This window comes from Dipteris shenzhenensis, chromosome 29 (assembly GCF_047967505.1).
Source record: "Dipteris shenzhenensis isolate YYH24624 ecotype China chromosome 29, Dip_SZ_1.0, whole genome shotgun sequence".
In the NCBI taxonomy this organism is placed as follows: Eukaryota; Viridiplantae; Streptophyta; class Polypodiopsida; order Gleicheniales; family Dipteridaceae; genus Dipteris; species Dipteris shenzhenensis.
In genome coordinates, this window is record NC_141624.1 from 8,253,724 (window position 1) to 8,275,339 (window position 21,616).

Genomic DNA, 21,616 nt, shown 5'->3' on the forward strand with positions numbered 1-21,616 from the left:
GTTCTCTTCTGCCTGAGTCCTCTGGTTGGCCTTTTTGGTAGGATCTTGGTCCTCTATAGCTTTTCTTTCGTCTTTTCCATTCCCCCTTCCTCTTTCGTAGCGCAACGTTTTTGAAGAAGAAATCTTAGTAGTAACCCTTGGTCTAATGGGCTCTGCAGCTCCCTTGACTCCTCTAGCTGCACGCTAAGTTTTTATTTCTCCATAGGACAAGCAATAGGTGAAGGATGCAATACAGTCACTTTAGGACAGAGCTTTGATAGACGGGATTTTTGGACTCACTCCCACAAGGAGTCGAGTGCAGGATTGGATCCAAGCGAGCTTACCACTAAACGGTGACCACATTCAGGAGGTCACCATCTATGGAGAGGATTGTTTCTTCTTCAGTTGAGTTCCCCTGACACCACATTGGTCCTAGTGGACCAGAGCCCCATTTTCCATCTTGTTTACTTCATCCCTTGGTACACGGGTTCATAGTTGATGACACGGACTCGATGCATCATGTGCCACTTTTCTCGGATGCGCTCCGCTTCCCGGGGCTCTTGAAGAAGTATCAACCTATCCTTTCGCCCATTGGAGGCTGTTACATTGTTAGAGTCCCCACCGACTTTAGCAGCCTATAGATAATGGGGTCCCTCATCTCAGTCAGATTGTGGAGGATCCCGAGACTCTTCTAGAGCAGATCCTCCTCTAGACTCTTGGCGGGGAGAGCTCCAACAGAGGGTTGAGGCTTCGGGGCTTCAAGGTCAGTGTCTTGGCTATAGGCAGATGGGCCTGTCCTACAGGGCAAGGTAGGGCTCCCGCTCATGTTCATGCTCGACAGGGATAACAAAGGGGGCCTTCTGAGGGGGCTTGGACTTAGGGTGGAGAGAGACTCCTAGTAAGACGGCCCCAAAGAATCGTAGGCAAATGAGCCCTACTGCAGAAGGTGATGGCAAAGTGGACAGCAACTTCCCTGTCTCTCAAGGAGACTAGACCGATGGATCCCCTTTAGGACATCCCCATACTCTTGAGGGTGAGATCTTCTTTGGTTTTCCAGCGGACTTGCCAGAGGTAGTGGCTTGTAGTACTCAGGCTCTTGCATAGCAGTAGGCCACATGAGAACCCATTGTACCGAAAACTCCCCCAATCCCCCCTGCCCTCCACCTCCACCTTCCTCCGTACCCTCGCCTCCTCCCATCACCCTCTGCCCCCCTCTTCCCCCCCCTCCACATTGCAGCAGTCCCTCCCGTTTCCTCCTGTCCTCCTCCCCCGAAGTCCAACCTTATCTAGCGCCTAAGCCTTTGGGCAAGGGCAATTAGGCTACTTCTCAGTCTTTGGCTTCTTCCTCTTAGTCCTAGCCTGGCCCTCTCTTTACGTAGGATCCAACTTCTATGGAGCAGCTTGAGTCAGATGGCCCCTTTTCTCAATTTTCAAGCTCAAGTCCTTGTCCATGACAACCCTATTGGGATAAAGGCATTATGGCCACCCCAGTACAGTTAGTACACTTAAGTACAGTTAGTACTTTTATTGCTAAGTACACTAAGTACGGTGTACTTAGTGTTGTAACCTTATCCATTGATATAAAAGGTTGACTGTGTGCTTGGGGAGGTACACACATACTTCATTATCCCCACACTCTCGTGTCTACTGTGTGTGTCGGTGTGCTCTCTCTTTCTCTCTCACTCCCACCTCTCAACTGGTATCAGAGCTTGACCTTGCATATCTCCCTCCCATTCGTCGAGCAGCAGCAGCATCGTGTTGTGGAGCTCGCCAGCATCAGCGCCTTCAAGCAGTAGCAGCAGCAGCCTAAGCTGCTGCATTTCGCCGCCAGCAGCAGCGAGCTGCTGCTTCAGCAGGGCCGGCAGTAGCCAGCGCTGCCAGCGCCAGCAGGCAGCGAAGCCAGCCAGCGCCACCAGCGTCGCCCACAGGCGATGCCAACAGCGGCGGTGCCAGCAAACGCGGCTAGCGTCGCCCAGCCAGGCGACGCCAGCTAGCAGCGCCACCAAGTCGCCAGCTAGGCAACGCCTTCAGTAGCCCGCCATCAACTCGCCATGCAGGCGAGCAACCCGCCAGCAGCCCGCCAGGCCTACGAGCTCCCGCCAAGAGCTCGCCAACTGCTCCGGCAGCGATACAGGTACAGGTGCAGTCTTCGAGCTCATTGTGAGCATTACTGGTCAAATGCAAGTATAGTGAGCGGATATACAGTCTATGCCTTCTGTGTGAGGAAATCCTCAACATTGGATTGCAGAATCAAGGGGCTTTTGTAGCCAGTGCCAAGTATTGGCTTGTATACGCACGCATTGCGTTTATCCTCCTGTTTGGAGTTGATTCTTGCAGGATTCGTATGCATTTGTTGACCTATGGGACAGTGGAAGATGCATTGAGCACTACATTGTAGACTTGAGCACTGAATGTGCCAGTCAAATTGGGGATTTTGCAATTGGATGCATATCAGTGCTGGGGGAAGCAATTAAATGCCTTACAGTGGTCAGTGAAGCGGTAAATGCACTCAAATTCTGAGAATTTTTCCTCCAGTCAAGGGGCTTTTGCCTAAATCCTACTCTAAACTGTGTTATACAGTTTTAGTGGTATCTTGAAGCTTGAAGTTGACAGGTTTGAACAGTCAAACAGTCATTTACTGATTCTGTACTTTCTGGTACAGTCAGGTACTGTTCTGTGTCAACTGTGGGGCTGATTACAATCACTATACAGAAGTACAGAGTGCAAAATACACTGCTGTTTTTCACTGTAATTGCAGGGCAGATGCTGCTTTAATATCAGAGTACTGCTGATTGTACAACAGTGCATTTAATGATGCAAACAGAGTTGCTGTTCGGAAACTGCAGCAAGCAGTAAACAGTTATAATTCTCTGTTTAAGTGGGAGAAACAGTTGCAGGTGCAGTTCCTGTTGTTCCGCTGCAGGAATTAAATTTTTTTGAGCACAGTTCAAGTGCTTGTGTGCACTTGGTTTGCAGGGAGTCAGGCACCCAAGTGTGGGTTATATTTCCTGCTGATTGTAATGGCTTCATCCTCGGAGTCCTCTCTTCTTAATATTAAGAAGTTGCAGGGTGCTGCTAACTACCCGATGTGGAAAAAGATGGTCCTGAATGTGCTAATCCTCAGGCAGTTTCATGCTCCTATTGTACACAAAGGTGTGAAGCCCACTGGCACATCTGATGATGCTTGGGCATTGGCCGATCTGTCGGCAAAGTCCATAATTGAATTGTCACTCCATGAGAGTGTTGTTTGGAATGTGGACGGTGAAAAAACAGCCTGGGGTGTGTGGAAAAAGCTACAGGACACATATGAGCAGCAAAGTGCAGCCACAAAGATATATTGGTTGCGCAAGTTCTTCAATCTGAAGATGAAGGAAGGGACCTCCATGGATGCACATCTCAATGAGTTTAATTCAATTGTTACTCAGCTTGCGAATCAGAAGTATGTGGTGGATGAGGAAACCAAGGGTATGGCACTCTTGATCTCTCTTCCTGAGAGTTGGGATACGTTCACCACAGCTGTGACAAATGCAAACACTTTCATAAGTTTTGCAGACATCACAGGGCTGATTTTGCAAGAAGAGCAGAAGCTGAAAGCTCAAGATGCAGTAAAGCCTAACAATGCCTTGAATGCAAGGGGGAGAAGTCAGCAAAGAGGCAAATCCCAGGAAAGGGGAAAAGGCAGGAGCAAGTCCCGCTCCAACAAAGATGTTGAGTGCTACTACTGTGGCAAAAAGGGACATACCAAAAAGCAGTGCTTTAAACTGAAAAATGATAAGAGAGACAAAGCCAAGGACACTGATGCATCAGATGCAAAGGCAATTGTACCAGTAAGCAAGGGCAAGAGCAGTGTGAAGATTGAAGAGCTTCATTCTACACACGGTTATGATAGTGAGGGAGAGGTTCTATTTCTCTGTACTTTGGATGCTCATGCTCTCCATGCAGGCGGTTTTGCAGACATGCACTCTTGGATCATTGACTCAGGTGCCTCATTCCATGTTACACCTTACAGAGAGTTGTTTGTTAGGTATGCAGGAGGCAGTAATGGAGTCGTGTTTCTAGGGGATAATCATGCATGCAGTATTGTCGGTGTTGGAGATGTCAGGCTTGTATTTGCTGATGGTACTCAGCTTATGCTTCACAATGTCAGGCATGTACCCGAAGTCAAGAAAATTTTTATTTCTACTGGCATGTTGGATGACGAAGGTTTTGTGACCAGCTTTGGTCATGGTTTCTGGGAGGTCACCAAAGGTGCCCTGGTTGTTGCCAGAGGTCCTAAGGTTGACACGATGTATACCCTTCATGCTAAAGTATGTAATCATACTGATATTCATGCCACCGAGCTGCCGAATATTTCTATGTGGCATAGCCGGTTGGGACATATGAGCATAAGTGGAATGGAGCAATTGGCTCGCCTTGGCTACTTACCGTCTCTGAAATTTTCTGATTTAAAGTTTTGTGAGCACTGCATATATGGTAGACAATTACAGTGTCCTCATAAGAGGAGATTAGGACCTAAAGATGCTCAACTTGAGCTTGTGCATACAGATGTGTGTGAGATGCCTAGTCCTTCACTTGGAGGTGCACGGTACTTTGTCACATTTATAGATGATTCCACACGGAAGGTGTGGGTGTATCCTCTTCGATTGAAGAGTGATGTCTTCCCAGTGTTCCAGAAATGGCTTGCTTTGGTTGAGAACCAAACAGGCAGAACACTGAAGGCTTTGCGGTCAGATAACGGTGGGGAGTATATATCTAATGCATTCAATGCATTTTGTGATGCTAGAGGTATTAAAAGGGAACTCCCTGCTCCTTACAGTCCAGCGCAGAATGGCACTGCAGAGAGTATGAACAGAACCATACAGGAAAAGTCCTGCTCTATGATGTCACATGCTGCTTTATCTTATGGATTTTGGGCTGAGGCTGTAAAAACAGCAGTACACCTCATCAATAGGTCACCAAATAAGAGACTGGATGGCAGAGTGCCAGAGGAGCTTTGGACAGGAAAACCTCCTTCCTATAAGCACTTGAGGGTCTTTGGCTGCACTGCGTACGTGCATATACGCAGAGAAGATCGCAGCAAGCTTGATCCTAAGTCTCTTAAATGCATTTTTCTTGGATATGGTGACAATGGTGAGATGGGTTACCGCCTATGGGATCCTGTGAATAAGAAGCTTATACGCAGCAATGATGTCTTATTTGATGAGTCATGTATGTTTAAGGCAGTAGATAAGCCTTCTGATGCTTCAGAGGTTGACATTGATGACTCGGGACATCCTGTACAATTCAGGCAGGCTGCAAATCAGCCACAACAGCAGCGTAATCAGCCAATGCATGATGCTGCAGTAGGTCCAAATGGACAGCTCGCAGTGGCGGAAGATGTCCTACAGGATATACCACCTTTGGAAGATCTCCCAGGCATAATTCTGCAGCCTGATCTACTGGAACAGCCACCTGTTTTAGGTGAACAGCAGGCTGGACAGCAAGACCAATGGGTCCGAAGGTCCACTCGACAAACGAGGCAGCCATACAAATTTGTTCCAGGGGCAGATTTTATTATGCTTACAGACTGTGGAGAACCTTCCTGTTACAAGGAAGCCGTGCAAATGCATGACAAAAGGCTATGGGAACTAGCCATGAAGTCCGAAATGGACAGTCTCCATAAAAATGGTACTTGGGAATTGGTGCAGTTGCCTAAGGGCATGAAAGTACTGCCATGCAAGTGGGTGTATAGATTGAAAGTCACACTTGGAGCTAAGCCAAGGTATAAAGCCAGGTTGGTTGCCAAGGGCTTTAAGCAGGAGTATGGTGTCGACTTTGATGAGATCTTTTCTCCAGTGGTTAAGATGACCACACTCAGGATTGTACTTACTTTGGTTGCATGTGAGGATTTGGAATTATGCCAAATGGATGTGAAGACAGCTTTTCTTCACGGTGATCTTCATGAGGAGATCTACATGCAGCAGCCAGAGGGATTTGCAGTCAAGGGCAAGGAGTCACTTGTATGCAAGCTTAAGAAGAGCCTTTATGGGCTGAAACAGGCACCAAGGGAATGGTATAAGAAATTTGATACCTTCATGAAGTCCCAAGGTTTCAGGAGAAGTGATGTCGATCACTGCTTATATACCAAAAGGGCTGCAAATGGCAGCTTAATCATTCTCATTTTATATGTGGATGACATGCTTATTGCTGGTAAGGCTCGTAAGGAGCTTGATGACCTTAAGAAGAGATTGCATGAGGCCTTTGATATGAAGGACCTTGGTGATGCAAATCACATACTGGGCATGCGGATACGGAGAGACAGGGGACAGCGTTTGTTGTATTTGTCTCAGACCGAGTATATTGGCAAAGTATTGCACAGGTTTCATATGGAGGGGGGGAAGACCCTTAGTTCTCCATTGCCTCCATATGTGAAACTCAGTGCAATGGATAGCCCACAGTCAGATGCAGTCAGATGCTGATAGGGCTGAAATGGCCAAGATTCCGTATGCTTCAGCTTGTGGCAGTCTCATGTATGCCATGGTTGCTACCAGACCTGATATTGTGTTTGCAGTGGGAGTGGTTAGCAGGTATATGGCAAATCCAGGCAAGAAGCATTGGAATGCAGTGAAAGGTATCATGAGATACCTGAAGGGCACACAGGAGTTGTGCATATGCTTTGGCAAGCAGGATGCAAAGGTGCATGGTTATGTGGATTCAGATTATGCTGGTCATCCAGATAACCGGAAGTCTACTACTGGTTATGTTTATACATTCACTGGAGGTGCAGTGTCATGGGTATCAAGGCTGCAGCAGTGCACAGCCTTGTCTACCACGGAAGCTGAATATATTGCAGCCACAGAGGCATGCAAGGAGGCCTTATGGCTATCTCGGCTAGTGGGAGACTTGGGCATTACAGGTGATATTCCATTGTTGCATTGTGACAGTCAGAGTGCTATTCAGTTGGCACACAATCCTGTCTTTCATGCAAAGACGAAGCACATTGATGTGAAGTATCACTTCATCAGAGAGGTGATAGATGATAAGCTGATTCAGCTTGTCAAGATTCACACGGATGACAATCCAGCAAATTTGTTGACAAAAGGCTTGCCTGCAGAGCGGTTTGCACACTGCCGACAGTTGATGGGTATAGGTTGAGCCTCATTTGGCCATGTACTCCATTGTGTATATGCTGTATTTTTCTCATTTATTTTTACTTGAGGACATATTGCCTTTAAGTGGGAGGTTGTTGGGGTAAAGGCATTATGGCCACCCCAGTATAGTTAGTACACTTAAGTACAATTAGTACTTTTATTGCTAAGTACACTAAGTATGGTGTACTTAGTGTTGTAACCTTATCCATTGATATAAAAGGTTGACTGTGTGCTTGGGGAGAAACAAACATACTTCATTATCCCCACACTCTCGTGTCTACTATGTGTGTCGGTGTGCTCTCTCTTTCTCTCTCACTCCCACCTCTCAAACCCCTTTCCAGTGAGTTTGGAGGCTTGAACCATGGAACTACCTTGACGTCCGGAATGATTATCTTGTTGCCTTGGAGGTGATAGTTTTGATCTTGCAGTCTTGAAGGGGGATCCATTCGTGCAGTTGAGTTCCTCCTCCCGTCCTTTTTGGGTTTTCAACTTTGAGGGAGGAAAAGTGGACCCTCGTACTTTTTAATCTCATGATGAGGAACCAGATATTTCACATGATGGAGGAGTGGCGGGGGGAGTAGTGGATTTCCCATAATGACATGGCTATCTTTCTATTGGGTTTCTTGACGAGAGACAAGGATTGGGCCTCGCAGTATTTGTGCTCCGTTTGGGGCCAGAGGTTCAGATCAAGCAGTTACACACTGGTCGTTGCAACATTGATCTAGCCAGCTTGGGGATGAGGTCTCCATCATGATGTAGTGGGCCCTGAAGGTAGGCATTGAGCCTATTATGCCTTTGGCGTGCCATCGCACCGACACCACCTAACCCCCTCTAAATTCTTGGCGAAGTCGTAGAAATCCGAGGTTGTCATACACAGGCTTGCACCCACAAGAGAGCCTTATTCCCCACCCCTCCCTCCTCCCCTTGAGTTGGACCATGGTTTGTTGGAATGTGCATGGCTTCACAATTGTGCGTAGCAACCACCACGGCATATGATACTTCACTAGGAGAGCTATTGTCAAAGTCGTGCTTATTCGGAAGCGTAATTTCCAGTTGAATAACTTAATAAACTTAGAATTTTTTTAACTTTATTAATACCATAACTTAAAATGCATTCACACCATATTCATCCACATATCAACAAAAAATAAGAGATGGAGACAAGTGCACCGACACCTGACTGGGTGAGAATGACACTGCTCCCCCCAACTAGGTAAACGCAGTTGTATTTTATATTTCAATGATGCTTAGCCTCACTACAATGGTGATACGGGTCTTTAGGCAAAACCCACTCTGGTAATCCTAGAGTTCCAGACCAAGACTCAAGTATAAGACTTCTACAAAGATGCTTCTGCCAAAGATAGAGCCCAAATATACATATGACCCAGACTAATCCAAGAAAGCAACCACGGGCAGTCCGTGGAAAGTTCGAGGTGAAGATAGCCACATGATCAGCTTCGGTCTTCTCCTTTATCCCTGGAACACAAGCAAAACAGATATTACCTATTAGGGTTAGCATGAACAATTCAAAACCCTAAATAAGGTAAGCTGAGTTAACTGGCAGCCCTCTAAAACCGCTAGGCGGTCAGAAAATGAGATTCATACAGCAGGCTGATTGTACAAACGGTTAAGGTGATGAGAGAGAAAAACTGGTCGATCTCTCATCCTCAGCCTGGCAGATGAAAGGAAGAAGATAGGCTGGAGCAGCATCAGGCTAGGTGGATGAAGAGTAGAAAGGCTAGGAGTTAGGTGTGCGAGAGAGCAACTGATAAGAAAGCCAGAAGGGTAGACGAGGCAGCGAAGGTAGAGCGCTAGGGCAACACTTTCAGCAGCGCAGCAACCTGGAAGAGCTCTGGCGGCAGGCTGGGATAAGGTGCACAGCAGACATAGGAGATGGCAGCGAATTGGAGCAGTAGCAGCAGCTATGGCGGCAAGGTGGAAGCTGTTGCGCAGCAAGAGGAAGAGGAGATGGCCTAGTTGGGGAGGATTCACTGAATGAATTTGAGTGGGTAGGCTAGGCCACTATTTTATAGGAGAGCTAGGGCTGAAAATAGAGTAACTTTTCCAAAAATAAGAAGCTAAAAGCAGAAAAGCTAAACTAGGTTTTTGGAAAAGCAAAAAGTAGAAAAGCTAAAGTAGTTAAAAAAAAAAAACAAAAAGCAAAAAAGCTAAACTAAAAAGCAGAAAGGCCAAACTAGCTTTTTAGAAAAGCAAAAAGCAGAAAAGCTCAACTACCTTTTTAGAAAAGCATCAACTTTTTAATACTTCAATAACGTTATGAATATGGTTATTATTATTATACCCATTCACCAAGGTTAATTAATCTAAAGGCCTAGAACTCAATTAACCTTAGAACCTAGACAACTTGTATCTAACTCTAGACAACTCAGAATTCTACCAAACTGAGACCATCTTTTAGCTCTCAAAAGGTTCTCGAAACTAGATACTAAAGGATTGGGTTTTGAGATCGCTCCCAACTCACTAAGCTATGCGATCTAGATCCATCCTCATTGACTAAGCATCATAGCCTAACACACCAAAACTCACCCCCAAGCCCGTTGAAGGTGTTAGGGAGTAATGGTCGGGTATGGAGAACCCTTGTGGATGTGCAAAGCGTCATCAGTCTTGTACGGCATGTTGGTAATTTAATACCAGGTGGAGGGTGATCCAAAAAGGTAGTCAATTGACTTGTAACTTCACTCGGAAAGGTGACAGATTGCACTGAAGGCACTAAGAGCTCTAAAGTCCGGAAAAAGTCAGACTGAAGGTGGCAATTGCTATACTGAAGATAGCATGCATGGTGATCAGCCATGAAAAGAGAGTACTCTAAGCTGCAAGAGAGTATGTGCACATGGTAGCAGAAGATGCCCGGTCGAGATGTGAATCTTGCAATAAGAACTCACATAGAAAAATACACGTGTGTGATCAGTAAGATGAGATCTCAATAATGGAAAATGAAAATGTGGCCAGAAGAAAGAACCATGGTTACAGCTATGGTAGGATGAGCAGTGGATTTTCTATTGATTTAGGAGCACATGTTCTGAGTAGCAGATATCAGACGTTGACACCCTCTTCTCTCGAACAGGGGCCTTGAGGTTTGGTGCCCCGCCATAGACAGGAGTAGAGGGGTATGCATTTTTGTTTCCGAGGCATTGATCCAAGATGTGTTTGATCAGGTGAGCCTATCACAGGGTGGGCAGTTTGGATGGGTCTACGGATAGGTGACTCCAAGATCAGGATCCTAGACGTGTACGCCCTTGCTTGCCGGCAGCAACAACGGCCTTCTTTCTGGATGTGGCTGACAAAGAGCCTCTTGGGTTGTTGGATGTGATTTCGATTGGGTGTTGCACAAAGCGGGTGCCATGGGTATTCTGGTAGGTACGACGATGTCAGATCACTCCCCAATTGTGCTTCACCTAGCCCCCCCGCCCATGGACTTAGGAGAAGGGGGTCCATATCCCAAGAGGAGGAAGTGCAGCAGGACATTACAAAGATTTGGCAACAGCCAGAGAGGGCGGTTGGGATACTTGGGTGGCAGATGTGATCCAAAAAGGAGCAGTGCATGATTAAATTGAAAGTTCTCTCAAGCCCAAACAATTCGCTCTCTAAAATGCCACATAAAAAGAGAACAAGAGAAAAGTCGACTATATAAAGACCAGAATTTGACATTATCATGGACAAAAGACTCGCAACGAACTTGGACTATGACTCACCTCTACGGAGGATTGTTGCGTGCTCAACTGTCTTCTGCATTCTGGCCTCTGCAACTGCTATGAAATTACTTGCAAAGAGCGAAAATCCAAAATACCAATATCTTCAAAGGGCCAAATAGATTGACCAAGATAAAACTGTTTGCATGTAAAAGTCCTCAGAAAATTTTCAACTTCAAAAACATGTCAACCGCTCTTCCAAAATAGCTCATCAAATAAAATTGCATTCCCATCACTTATGTTTCCAGTAAAACAACCAAATCAAAGTGTTTTGTGCACTAAGATCCTCCCCACAAAGCTGAAGTGGTCAAGGTCTGTATGTACTCAGTCTCAAGAAGAAAATGCACCTGCAATTGCCAAAACTTTGATTGATTCTGAAGAGTGAGGGGAAATGGCCATCAATACTGCACATAGATGCAGATCAGAGAAATTTTGGCTGGACCAGATAAAAGATTGCGCCCTACTTTCAAGCTATAGAGAAGCTGAGATCATTCATTTTCAAACCTTCATGGGTGTAAGTCCTGTAATAAAGCAACTTTAACCAAAGATAAGAAATTGCCACGCAGTTGTTGAGGCGGAATCAAAGTTTCACAAGAATGAATTAGCCACATATCTTTGAGCCCATGAACTAGAGACGCAAAAGGGTTCCAAGGAGAAATCTTCTCACGCAAGTTTTTTAAATGATCATGCACTTACAAGGTGTCTTGTACTTCATGATATTGTAAGACAATTGAAATCTAATGTGATCTTGTTTAGGTATACAGACTGTACCTTTTGAAATTGCAAGCTTTTCCCTTTTATATTAATTATGCAATTTCTGTTTTGATAGATTGAATGAAGGGCATCGTAGTAAGCTTATCTCATGTGCTTAGATGTCTGGCTGGTGTGTAGTGCACTATTATTAAAAATTGGTCTGAGGCTTTTAGTATCCCCAAATTTTTTGAAGCTGTCTTATTAAGATTATTACATATGTTGAGTGGAATAGTTCAATTTGGTACGTGCCTATTCAATTTGATATGTAGGCATGCATCTAGATGACACAGTAACTTGCAGCAGATTGATTGACTGTTGGACCTTTTCTGCAGTTTTATCAGCTATTTCCAACACTTTAATTTTTGTATCGACATTACTAACTTTTCTAGCCAATCGTTTTGGTATCTTAACTAGGTTCATGAACTGGAGTAACTTCTTAAACTCACTTTAATTGGAGCAGTTTGCAGATAAAATTTTTCAGTCCAAGACATGAGACAATAAGAAAATAATCCAGTCTTTGCATTTAGAAAGCTAGCATTCAGAGAAAACTATTTAGGCCTCACTACAGATAATGCATTTGATATCTGTCTGTCAGAAGAGTACAAAGTACATGTTTGACCACTAAATAAAATATTTAAATGGTGCTGCAGTATGACTGTAGCTCTGCAGATCTCAATCCAATAGGCGGTATCAGCAAAATGGATCTGCGGAAATTTTTATGCTGGGGTGCAAGAAATCTTGGATACCCAGCTCTTGCAGAAATTGAAGCAGCTCCACCAACTGCTGAATTGGAACCTATCAGGGCAGAGTATTCACAGGTGTTGTAATTTCTCTCTTTCTTGAATGTTACATTCACATTCCTGGGTGATTTCTTCACATTTGTCATTCAGGTAGTGGCAATTTTATTACTTGATTGGGAGGCATATTCTATGTGCATGCCTTCAAGTATGCAGTTGTGTGGCAATTTCGAGGGTGTGAATGTCATATAATAATTTGTCTATGAAACAGAGCTTTTATTTAGATATTTCTGAGATACATGTTTTGCAACAGCTAGATGAAGTAGACATGGGAATGACATATGAGGAGCTTTCCATGTATGGACGACTCCGTAAGATTTTTATGTGTGGGCCAGTCTCCATGTTTAAGGTGAAGCAAGGCTAATTCCAACTTTACTGAATCTTTGTTTGTAGCTTGCATATTTTCTTAGTATACCAAAGCTGCTGTCTTTGCTTGTTGACAGTATCTCTGTCATTACTGGGAGGGTAAACTCACACCATCACAAGTGGCAGAGAAGGTTAAGGACTTTTTCCGGTATTACTCCATGAACAGGCACAAGATGACAACCCTGACCCCTTCATATCATGCAGAGGTAATCCTTCTGTGTCATTTTGTGCATGTGCATACAACGTTAACCATGCCACCAGTCACCTATCTCATGCTAGAACAAGGTAGCTGTAGCTTATTCCTGTAGGTATGTTTGATAAAATAATTGTGACAAGAGTGAGTGACGTGAGTTTGGAAGCCTCTCAAGATCTAATGTTTATCTGCAATAAAAAAGGTAAACAATAGAGTTCTCATAACCCTTAATGTACCTACATGTGGCAATCTTGAGACCTTGTCTTTCCCGTCGTTGAGGTCATACATTTGTTTCATGGCTGAGAGATCTTCTTGGATTCACTTTTCAAGAACACTAACAGAAACACCCAAAAATGTCTTAATACAGTCTGCAAAGCGTTAAAGCGTTAAACATGTAAGTAGGAGGATCTGCTTCTTCCGCTTCGAGGTTCTTTCCATGCAGTTCTTCTTTCGGGCTCTGCAACACCCACAGAAACACTACAGCTAAGACGTCAAAGATCATCCATAGGGAGGGCTCCAAAACTCACGAGTATGAAGCTTCATTCATACGAGGTGAATTGCTCGGTTTCAAGGTACAAAGTGACTCTGATACCAAATTCTACTGTTACATACACCTAGATGTGGCATGGCTTAGCCCAAACCAGGCTGTCCAAGACCAATCTCTGAAGCTCCTATCCTGTGAAATCACCAAGCATTAGTTAGGACCGATGTGGGGGAGCTGGCAAGCTCCACATCCAGCCGTAGATCCAGTTTAAAGGATCACCATCCGAGCCTGAGGTTAGCCAAGCGCCAATCCACGTCCACAACCCCCTTGTCCCATACCACAAGAGTCCACCAATCCAGGTGCTCCGCCAGACTAGGCATAGGTCTGCTTTAGGTCTTGATCTCCAAAGGAGTGCACCCCATGGGATCCCCACAAATGAGCCCTCAGCTTATATATATAGATGCACCCAGAATGTCCCTAAGTTCCGTACTATGGGTGTGTTCCATTTTGGATGCTTAGTATGAGTCTATTCTTGCATTACTCTCAATTATGCATTTTGTTTGCACTTTGTTTAGTTAGTGGCAATGTAAATGCTAGACAACTGCTTTGCAATATGTTTTATAGATGTGAAAGCGATGCAGTTGTACAAAAGAAGAATGTTTAGAAAGTTATCATTCCATTGCGTGAAATAACTTGTTCTTGCTTATCAACTTGTGTACGTGTACAACTTTGTTTGTGTGGGGTTTTGTATTTTGTAGTGAATTTTTATTAGCTGTCCTTAGGTAGGCACATGACAAGATTTGACGCTAGTAAGCTGCTAGGATCTAAACAGCTTTGATTTGATGTTCTTGGAATAAACACGGAAAAAGAAATCACCTGACAAGCTAGATGAATGGTTAGATTCACACGTTTGTCAAGCTGTGCATAGTCAAATTTGCAACAGCAACTGAGTTAAGGATATTCTTCTCTGTGAATGTGATGCTATATAAGGCATGACTTTTCTAATACATGACCATGCCTTTATTAATACATATCTTTGTCACAGAACTACTCTCCAGAGGACAACCGATTTGATCTCCGTCAGTTTTTGTACAACACACGTTGGCCTTGGCAATTTCGTTGTATTGATGAATTAGTGAAGTTGAAGGAAGCCACAGAGACTTCTCCTTCTGCAAACAGTTTAAGTAATAGACCTACAGATACTCAAGCAGCCACAGTGTATGCAACAGGTTTGGGTGTGCCAGCTGCTAATGCAGGGAGTGCGTCTACTGGAAGAGGGACATGAAAATAGGTTGATACTGGGGCATAGCTAGGCCTTAATGCCATCAAGGATCCAGGCGTCATTGTTTTTCCCTTTAGCTTTTTTTGGGGACAAAGTGATCTGTCCTAGATGTTTTTGAGTGGCAATCATTCCCCTCATTTGTTGCCAAAGGGCACGTCTCCTGAAAGCTAGGAGGGAACAAATTTGAATAGCTCTACGCTCTTACACAATTGTGGAGTTCATATTCGCTCATTCAAAGTCTTTTTGAATTTTCGAATCATATATTGTGGTTCATCCTTTTGACTCATGAGCTCTATGACCTATATCACCTGAGTAATATAATGTCTATTGGTTGATGTCATGATTTTGTGTAAAGTTTTTAGATGTAGGATTAAGTTTTTATGGCTCTTTTTTGTAGCCTTAACATCATCTCATCGCATTCTCCTGCTGTGTGTGTTTCTTGCATGCTTTGTTCTAGCTATGTACTTGGTTACATTTTGCTTGATAGAAGAGCAGTTTTTGTTTCGCTTATAAATTTATGCAATGGAAAAGTCAAAACTTTGTATGTTGGCTTCCACATTGAAGTTGTGCTGGAGACTGACTCTTGCCTCTGCTTGATGTGGATGCTTCTTACAAGTAATGGACTTGTAGAGCCTTTTTCTTATCATTGTGGGTTCTTGATGCCTTCAACCCAGATTTGTTGTACAAAATATGGCATGAATGCACCAGATAAGGATCCGTTGGAGATGGCTCTAGAAACAATGGCTCGATTTGTTGTAGGAATGTTGGTACTCTGGACCTCAATGGTGCAAAGGCGGTGAAAGTATTGAGGATCCTCTATGTGTGTGCACGTTGTGCATGCGTGTGCGTTCAGGGCAAACTTGTGCTAGTTAGCAAATGTGTTCCCTTGCTAGAAGCTAGCCAATGTTTAATGACGTGTGGGCTTATGCTATAGCTCAGAAGAGTGATGTGTTCTAGGTATTTCAGAAATGGTTAGCTTTGGTGAAAATCAATATGCATGCATGTCATTTTTCTTTATTTTTTCCGTTTATACAAGAAGCCTTGTGGCCATTATCCCCAATTTATTCATTATCCCTCAGATTTCTTTCGTGTTTCTTTTGGGGCACAAAAGCTTTAACTAAGCCAAGCATCTTTTATAACTTTCCATGCTTTGTTCTAGCTATGTACTTGGTTACATTTTGCTTGATAGAAGAGTAGTTTTGGTTTCGCTTATAAATTTATGCAATGGAAAAGTCAAAACTGTGCATGTTGGCTTCCACATTGAAGTTGTGCTGGAGACTGACTCTTGCCTCTGCTTGATGTGAATGCTTCTTACAAGTAATGGACTTGTAGAGCCTTTTTCTTATCATTGTGGGTTCTTGATGCCTTCAACCCAGATTTGTTGTACAAAATATGGCATGAATGCACCACATAAGGATCCGTTGGAGATGGCTCTAGAAACAATGGCTCGATTTGTTGTAGGAATGTTGGTAGTCTGGACCTCAATGGTGCAAAGGCGGTGAAAGTATTGAGGATCCTCTATGTGTGTGCACGTTGTGCATGCGTGTGTGTTCAGGGCAAACTTGTGCTAGTTAGCAAATGTGTTCCCTTGCTAGAAGCTAGCCAATGTTTAATGACGTGTGGGCTTATGCTATAGCTCGGAAGAGTGATGTGTTCTAGGTATTTCAGAAATGGTTAGCTTTAGTGAAAATCAATATGCATGCATGTCATTTTTCTTTATTTTTTTCGTCTATACAAGAAGCCTTGTGGCCATTATCCCTGATTTATTCATTATCCCTCAGATTTCTTTCGTGTTTCTTTTGGGGCACAAAAGCTTTAACTAAACCAAGCAAGGTCGAACTGTTACGAACACTAGAGTTTTTATTCTTAAGAATTTTAGCAAATTGTTGCAAAAAGTAATTGCTTTGCATTCAATAGCTTAGTTCACCAATGGCCTCTTTGATATATTGTAGAGGAGAAGGCAGCCTCATCTTCTAGTAGAAACACTTTCCATGTGATGACAATGTGGAGCATCTTGCCTCCTCAAGGCCGTGTTCATTGTCTCATACATGCTTTATGAGTGGACCACCAAAGTGCCATAGATGTGGTTCTATCATGACGAGTCTAGTCACATCGCTTGGTCTGAATATTTTATGATATCCCATTTTAACAAGTCATTTTGTCATTTCTCCCATCATTGGGCCCATTATGACGATGTGTCTTGCTTATAGAGGCATTTATCCCACTAGCATAACCTTTCCCCACCAAATGCATATAACTCGTTCTCATGCAACCAGTCCTATCCTTTTCATTCCAATTGAGGTATAGCATGCTTCTGATTCCTTTACCTCTATTTACTCTTTACTTTCAAAGACTAATCATAAGCTTCATGTGTAGTTAAGTTGTTTCCACTATCCTACTTTATGATTTATAGCATAAGAGATTTCTTTTCAAAGGGGAAAGGGTTTCATTTGCAAACTTCTTCTTTGCTTTTTTGTTGTTGTAATTAGTACCCAAGCCTTGTGTAATGGTCTCTAAAGGACTTTTCATTTTCAAGTTTTGTACACAACATTGCATATAATATTTGTATTAAACATGTAAACTAGCATTGCAATCAATGCATGCAAATTTAGGCAATTGGGGAGAGACATGGGACGCTAGTTTTCCTCCACTTGGCTCTACAACCTGTAGTGTTATAGTGAGGCATATAGAAGTAGTTTTAGTTTGATTCTCCTCAGGTGCCACAAAAATCTGATTGTAGCCACTGTATCCATTCATAAATGGGTATATCTCATGTCATGCAACTTGGTTAAGAATGACATTTGTGAATGGAATAGGAAATGGGTCTGGTACACACTTTGAGTTGTCATTTTTCTTTAGTATTACACAATGGGAAACAACTAGTCATGTCTATCGATGGCATAAATGAATCTAGCTTGGATTAGCTTATCTAGCTCGGCTTTGACCTGCTTGGCATAGTTAGGATTCATTTTATACCTTTGTTGTTTGATAGGCAAACAATGGGCTTTGCATATGGAATAATGTTATCTCAGGAGGAACCCCTATCAAGTCAATATAACTCCAAGCAAACACATCCTTGTACTGCCTAAACAACTCTTTGACTGCTTGGTGTTGCTGACCAATCACATGGGTGCTAATAACCTCTGTTTTTTGTTCCTATTTGTTTCCATCTGAGCTCTTGTGCTGGCTCTAGAATCAATTGTTTAGAACTAAGCCGAGTGACTATCAGCTTTGGCTTGGCTACTCTCTTTCACCAACCATGTCTTTAGTGAAATTACTTGGATAAAGATATTGTTGATCTACTATCTTTATGTTTTTTTTGAGCTCAATAGCCACCTGGAAGAAGTCAAGTTCTCCAATAGGTAGTATTGGGAGTTCCATTAGCCGAGTTTCAACATCCTGTAAAAATTGATCTAAACCTCCAAATCTTTTGGTCCATAACTTTTTGGAACCTTGGATTTATAAGAATTTAAATCTTTTTTTCTCCATCTTGATGCCATCTTGATGGTCATCAACTTGAAACCCTAGTCATGCAATACCTTAGCACTATGAGTAGACTAGCAGTGTAATGCATTCCAATAGTAATAGCAACAATATCAGAAATCATACTTAGTGGTTCAATAGTTTATTGCTCCACCATACGAATTCGAATAAGGCATTTCGCAGCAGCTTCTCAGGATGTATTTACTCCAGATCCACCATCTACAATCACGCCCGACACATGCTGCTTCTTGGTCTTCAAATTGATCATAGATTTTCTTCATCTACTATCGGGGTGTCAGTGACTGGAATGGTGACTCTTTAATAATTTAGCCACCACTGTCAGGTTAACCTTAATATTTTTGAAATATTTCCCATGCTTTTTCCATTTTTGGACCCATTCTTCATCAAAACCTGGTTCATCCTAAGACTTGCTTGTGGAGGCCTCAGTAGAGTTGTCAACTGGTGGTGCCATACTCAAATCAAGTGGCAAATTTATAGCTAGTCCTTTTCCCTTTAGCTCTCAGGATATCGGAGATGAAAATTGTTTCTGTGCTTTCCAATTGATATCTCCTAAAGAAGGGGGAGGATCCTTTTCACTAGATCCACTCAAACTTGTGACGACCGAGTTACTGCATTAGTGTCCATGAGTTTGGGAGTTCTACTAATATGACTTGGCATTCGGAATCCACTTTCTGTCCATCCATATCACTTTTTAACAATTTTAGATGCTCTTGCAACAATGGACACTTAGCCTTGGTGTGATAACCATTGCAAAAATAACACTAATTTTGTGAAGGACCTTGATTCTTGTCCTTACCATTCTTACCTTTACCCTTGTCTTGCTCGCATTTAAGTGGGCGTCCATATTTCGCCTTGGGCTCGGTTTCTACTTGTTCATATCTGCAATTCTTTTCTTTGCATACCAACAATCAGACTCATTAGTCTCACAATACTTTGCTTTGCATTCATTCCCTGTGTGTCCTTTCCTAGAACATGTGTTGTACCATTTTTCATTTGGTCTTGGTTTCTCTCGAAAACCCATCTCTTTCAGAGTCTTCTTCAATATCGACTTTCGTGGAAGCATCTTTTTCATCAATTCCTTCAACCTCTTTCTAGGAATTATTCTTGTCAAGTCCACTTTTCTCCAAATGCAACAGCTTGGTTTAGTAACTCCTCATATGTCTTAACTATTTGAAGGGATCTCCAATCAAATTGGGTATATCTTGTAATCAGCAATGAGTGTAGTGACTTGTCATCTGGCAGTGTACTGAGCTGGTTGATTAGAGCCCTAATTCTAAGGACAAAGCCCTAAATGGACTCATTCTCATTATGTTTTAAGTCACTAAGCTTAGTGCGAATGTATGCTTCAATTGGAATCTGATTAAAAACGTTGTGATATCTTGGTCAATCTGCAAAGGGAAATACTCCATATACTCTTTTTTGATTGCAGCTCCATTAATGCTCCATTAATGGGAGAAAACTTTGCAAATGGTTGTACGGGTCTTCTTTCTCAATTCCCTTAAACTCCTAAAATTTAACCTTGATATGTGTAGTTGGATTTACCTTAACAATTGCTAACACAGGACCTTGGGGTTGCTCTTCATTAGCATGATCTTCTTTGTGACATACGTCTTTATGTTGGCATTTGTCCGTGTCGACTAACGAATGCCGACATATGCTTTTCTTTGATCATAGCTCTATTAATGGTCCAAACCCCGTAGAAAACTTTGCAAAATGGTTGTATGGGTCTTCATTCTCAATTCCCTTAAACTCCTGAAATTTAACCTTGATAGGCGTAGCTGGATTTACCTTGAAAATTGCTAACTCAGGACCCTGGGGTTGCTCTTCATTAGCATGATGATCTTTGTGAGGTACATCTTTATGTCGGCATCCTTTTCATCACTTTCTTCAACCTTTATCTTGGAATTCTTCTTGGCAAGTCCACTTTTCTCCAAATGCGACAGCTTGGTTCAGTAACTCCTCATATGTCTTGACTATTTCAAGGGATCTCAAATCAGTTTGAGTATATCTTATAATCAACCATGTATGCACTGACTTCTTGTCATCTGGCGCTGTACCAAGATGGTTGATTAGAGAATCCTTGAAGTAGCTAATTGGAAACTAAGTAAACCAGTGTTGTGATGTCTTGGTCAATCTACACAGGGAAACTTTGGTCCATTAATGGGACAAACCCGTAGAAAACTTTGCAAATGGCTATACAAGTCTTCTTTCTTAATTCCCTTTGCAAATGGCTATACAAGTCTTCTTTGCAAATGGCTATACAAGTCTTCTTTCTTAAACAATCTGACAGCTCCATTAATGGGACAAACCCGTAGAAAACTTTGCAAATGGCTATACAAGTCTTCTTTCTTAATTCCCTTAAACTCTTGAAATTCAACGTAAGTTGATAGGCATAGCTGGATTTACATTAGCAATTGCTAACTCAGGCCCCTGGGGTTGCATGATGATCTTCTTTGTGACGTACGCCTTCGTCAGTGTGGAATGTCAAGTGCCGACATATACTCTTCTTTGTGTCACAGCTCTATTAATGTGACAAAGCCATAGAAAACTTTGAAAATGGTTGTAAGGGTGTTCTTTCTTAATTAACTTAAACTCCAAAAGTTTAACCTTGATACGCATAGCTAGATTTATTTAACAATTGCTAACTCATGACCCTAGGGTTGCTCTTCGTTAGCGTGATGATCTTCACGTCACATCTTTATGTCGACATCCTTTTCATGACGTCTGTCACCTCTTCTTGGAATTCTTCTTGGCAAGTCCATTTTTCTCAAAATGCAACAGCTTGGTTCAGTAACTCCTCATATGTCTTGACTATTTCAAGGGATCTCAAATCAATTGAGTATATCTTGTAATCAGCAATGCGTGCAGTGACTTGTCATCTGGCAGTGTACTAGGTTGATTAGAGATTGAATTCTTAGGACAAAATCCTAAATGGATATCATTCTCCTTTTGTTTTAAGTAATTAAACTTGGTGCAAATGTCTTTCTCATTGATTGAAGTCACTGAGCTCGGTGCAAATGTCTTCTTCATTGATTTTTTTGCAAACCACTTGAGTAAGGTCTTGGGCGTCTATTGCCAAACTTTGAAGTACCCGATTGAAACTGATTAAACTAGCGCTATGCTGTCTTGGTCAATCTGCAAAAGGGAAATAGTCCACATACTCTTCTTTGGTCACAGATCCATTAATGGGACAAACCCATAGAAAACTTTGCAAATGGTTGCACGAGTCTTCTTCCTTAATTCCCATAAACTCTTGAAATTTAACTTTGATAGGCATAGTTGGATTTACCTCAATAATTGCTAACCCCCCCTGAGGTTGCTCTTCATTAGCATGTGATCTTCTTTGTGATGGTTGTCATTCGTCACTATGAACTGATGAATTTTGACATCTCTTCTTTGGTCACATCTCCATTAATGG

The 21,616-nt window shown here is 42.7% G+C and overlaps 1 protein-coding gene across 4 annotated transcripts in view; it reads left to right on the forward strand.

Annotated features, from left to right (window-relative positions):
• The window catches only part of LOC147882388 (glutamine-dependent NAD(+) synthetase-like), a 57,320-nt gene extending 42,319 nt beyond the window's left edge, over positions 1–15,001 (forward strand). For all 4 annotated transcript variants that reach the window (XM_087400624.1, XM_087400627.1, XM_087400626.1 and 1 more), the window contains 4 exons: positions 12,223–12,390; positions 12,623–12,718; positions 12,813–12,941; positions 14,458–15,001. In XM_087400624.1, the coding sequence (XP_087256750.1) occupies positions 12,223–12,390; positions 12,623–12,718; positions 12,813–12,941; positions 14,458–14,697 (633 nt within the window). In that variant the 3' untranslated portion in view covers positions 14,698–15,001. The remainder of the gene's footprint in view (positions 1–12,222; positions 12,391–12,622; positions 12,719–12,812; positions 12,942–14,457) is intronic.
• Positions 15,002–21,616: the final 6,615 nt, after the last annotated feature.